Source organism: Hippichthys cyanospilos, chromosome 6, assembly GCF_059441005.1.
Source record: "Hippichthys cyanospilos isolate Australia breed blue-spotted pipefish chromosome 6, RoL_Hcya_1.0, whole genome shotgun sequence".
In the NCBI taxonomy this organism is placed as follows: Eukaryota; Metazoa; Chordata; class Actinopteri; order Syngnathiformes; family Syngnathidae; genus Hippichthys; species Hippichthys cyanospilos.
In genome coordinates this window covers 20,169,498-20,173,603 of record NC_142374.1, presented here as the reverse complement: position 1 = coordinate 20,173,603, position 4,106 = coordinate 20,169,498, and the positions used below count along the sequence as shown (strand labels likewise).

At 40.1% G+C, this 4,106-nt stretch overlaps 1 protein-coding gene across 1 annotated transcript in view; it reads right to left on the bottom strand.

The window, feature by feature from the left end:
- Positions 1 to 1,093: 1,093 nt before the first annotated feature.
- slco3a1a (solute carrier organic anion transporter family member 3A1a) overlaps positions 1,094 to 4,106 on the bottom strand; it is a 42,054-nt gene continuing 39,041 nt past the window's right edge. The window contains exon 9 of the mRNA XM_088417802.1: positions 1,094 to 3,361. Coding sequence (XP_088273928.1) covers positions 3,012 to 3,361 — 350 coding nt within the window. The 3' untranslated portion in view covers positions 1,094 to 3,011. The remainder of the gene's footprint in view (positions 3,362 to 4,106) is intronic.

Genomic DNA, 4,106 nt, shown 5'->3' with positions numbered 1-4,106 from the left:
CAATCTCGACAAACCGCCCCCCCCCCCTTCCCCCCCTTCCAGTTCTCAGCCTTGTGTGTGCTTAAGTGCTAATTCCCCGGTCCAACTTTCAAAGCGGGCACCTCCAGAGGCGGCGGGGGAGTAGGGGGAGGGAGGGAGGGGTGGAGATGATGTGGACCACATGCTGTCTTAAAGGCGCAGGCACTAATTAAGGCATAGTCAGAGCCGGGTTCTTGCGAACAGTCGGTAAGTTTCCGGTTTGCCCTAAACGTTACATATATGCGATACATGTATTATTATTTTTATTATTATTATTATTATTAATACCCAAGGTGTTAAAAACTCCGACTAAGTTGGATATTTTTATAAACTGTCGATTTACGTCATCACTCTATTTCCCGCCAAAACTGGTATATAGGAGACGGAAGTTCTTTCTGATTGGACAGAATCTGGTGAAACTACTGCCGCCTAGCGGCATGGCATGCTTGTGAAAGATTAAAACCGCACTGTGTGGATTCGTGTTGCTAGCAGCGTTTTAGCTAGATGGATGGATTTTTTTGTTTGTTTTGGTTACATGTGGACAAGGCCTAGTGGCAAGGCATACTTCTCACGACTTCCGAGTGCTGTATTATGGCCATGGAGTTCAAAAGTAAAAAGTAGTTTGTCTTTTCTTATTTGACTAATTTATTCTTCATTTACAAATGATAGCATTAAAACAGGGCATTCCAAACAATTTCCTCTGAGGGCTGGAATTATAGAAAGATACGGGCCATGTTTTTTTCTTTTAACTAATTAAACACTGAAAATGAATACATCAAACAAGCACTTACTGTTAATGGATTTTTTTAAACGATTAAAGGTGATGAGGCCAATTAGGAATTTTTTCACACTTCAATGTAACAAAGTTCATTATGTTTTTACTGTGAAGCAGTTTTGGTAATATTGACTTCATTTGCGAAACAATTTTCAAATTTTGACTAGCATTTTTTTCATTTAAAAAAATACTTGTTTACAATTATTCTTATATACCGTTTGCAATTTTCGTAATACCTTATATTTTTAACAATCTGTAAAGTTATTAAATGTAGGGTATAAAAAAACAACCACGCATGTGTATTTCAATAATTGAAAAAGTACTTTTTATTTATTTCCAGAGTAAAATAAATGGCATAGAAAAAGAGTACGAAAAGGTCCAAACTAGAATTGCGGAGATCAGTAGCATCACAATCGGTCCAACTCTTCACACGCGCACACACGCGCACGCACGCACGCACACGCTTCCTGTCATGAGTTTTAGCGAGGACAAAACTAATCTGTTACACATTTCCTACTTTCGCCACAAAGCGTCTTCTGTGCCGACATATCTGAACATTGACATCTAAATAGTGGGCTTCTTGGCGACAAATATATTACTCATCTCTTTTTCGCTTTCAAATACACACAAAAATATGACTTTATCTCCTAATAGAAGAATCTCGTTGGTATAATATACTCCCTTATTAAGACAAATTAGGCGGAATCAACCGGTGCCAAACGTGACACACTAGAGTAACAGAAAACGTGTCCACATTGCACAATTGCACATCCACTACAAAAAACGGATCCAGCGTTAGAACGTCAAAGTGTTCCGAAAGATCTAAGAGGCCACTAGAATTAAAAACGACAAAAAAAAAAAAAAGGTCCGACTGATTTCGGCTTCTGATGAAATGACTTGTAAACACTTGGCAAACTTGACGTACAGTAACTACGAACAGCCGTCGAAACTTCTTTGTAAATTTTCAAAACATTAGAAAACACGTTAGAAAAGGAGTATTAGGGCCACCATGAAAAGGGACAATAATTGGAAAAATGCCAGAGGAAATTAGCGGTAATGTAACAAAAACAGGCATCAAATTTGCAAAAAAACAAAGTTACATTTTTTTTCTGAATATGTAATGTTTGGGAAACAAAGTTGTAATATTTATAAGAAAAAGTTGTGAGAATGAACGATTATGTCAAAGAAAATTGCGCAATACAAAAAATGTACTTGACATTTCAAATCAAGTTGTAAAATTTCAACATACCAAGATTCTTGTAACACACCTGTAATATTTCAAATGTAGTATTGTAATATTTCATCTGATTTTTTTGTAGTGCAAACATGCTTTGTAACATTTCAAATTTGCTTTTACTATAATATTTTGGTAACATTTCAATTTCATTGTCGCCATATTACCTATACTTGTAAAATCTTAAACATTATTGCACAAGTATAACGTTAGAGCCTGAAAGAATAAAATATAACAAACTAGCATATTTTAAGTGTATTCTTGGAATATTTCAACTTTTTTTCTTGTAATATTGTGATAGTTTTGCGTTCAGGCATTTTATTACATTTTTTTCCAAAGTGGCCCTGATACTCCTCAGACACACACAGTGCACTAAACGTACACACACGCGAGCGCGTGATGACATCACACACTTAACCGCAGCCGTGACAGAGCCACTCAAGTACATAATAACCTAAGTTGGAAACATTTATCTTTGTCTGCCGAGTGACAAGGGTTGCAAAATTTCGGGAGATTTTGAACGCCGGAAGCTTTCCATGGGAATGAATCAATCAACTCCTCACGTTGAAGGTCGTCCAAACCCGTTAAGTGCCATCGACGGATTCGGCCGTCAAAGATTCATTTTAAATAGGCTTGCAGTGAACGAGATCGTCAGTATCGTAATTATAAAATAATAATTCGTCAATTGATCCGAATTGATCTCGGCGATTCCGGCCATTAAAACTTTTTCGGTTTTTCGAAGCTACCGCCGGATGGCGCCAAAACAAAACGGACGCCTTCTTCCGCGAATAACAATAAGGGAAAGTTTAAGCGATTCTCCGAACTCCCGTGGGAACTCCGCATCACCTTTCCCGCGGCATCCCGGCTAGCGCGGCTCCGGCTCCGGCTCCGAGGGACCCCCGCCGGCTTTTGTGGATGCCGACTCGCCCGGCGGCAGTTTCTGGCCGAAAACTCGGCGAGGGATCCGGCTCCTTGGCCGGAGCGCTATAAAACCGACTCCATGTTTTCGCAAAACTCGTGGTCCCCCAGGTTGTATATGAACTGCGTGCGGTCCACCTTGGGCGCGTCGGAGAGCGACGGGTAGAAGTCGGCGGGCGCCATGTTGGCCTCGTGGCTCTTGATGTAGGCGTCGTAGTTGCGGCGGAGGCAGTACCAGGTGGTGGCGTACAGGAGGAAGGCCACCGCCTTGAGGATGATGGCCAGGCTCACGTAGAGCCGACGGTACGACAGGTTGTCGTACAGCAGGCACGCCCCTTTGTCGCCGCAGTCCGAGCTCCAGAACAGGCAGGTGGAGTCGATGCTCGCCCCGAAGATGAGGGGAGGCGGGATGAAGCCTGAGGGGAGGAAAAAAAAAAAAGTCCTTGTGGTTCTTTGGACATGAGACAAACCGCCAGCAGGGGGCTCCAGCATACCATTTTTAATTGAAAAAAAAAAATCCGCTTAGTCTGCCAAATAGCTTGTGGATTGTGGAGTGACAGATTACACTAGCGTTCATGTTAGCATTAGCATCTAGCTTTGTTGTGCTCCATCTCAGCGTAGCTAAAAATTCGTTCAATATTTTGGGAAGAAATTTACAATAAGCACGGGTCGCCATTACCAGACATTCGGTTTTAATCTGTATTTTATTATGAACAATCAGTCTTGTATTTCTTTTTAAATTGACTTTACAGCACAGCAGTTAGCACATATCGCTTCCGTATTTGACATGTATGTCGTTACGTGGGTGCCACCCAGTGTCCAAAATGGGACACTACAGCACCAGTTAATTCTGTTTTATTTTATTTGCACTTCACTGTACTCCTTGAAAAGTTGTACAGCCACATGTTTTCATTGGGGAATTTTTCTTCCCCTCAGGAATTTGACTTTCATCATATTCATTCATTTTTTAAATTCAGTTCAAAATGTTATATTGGGATACATAGAGAAAAAAAGGAAGTTATTATATTTCATAAATATCAAGTATATATAAATATATACATATAATGTAATAATCTATAATACATCTTTATATTTTTGTCAAGATGTTTGTTTAAAAATGTAAAAGTTAGCACACACACATGCTATTGTCTAACAAGTTGC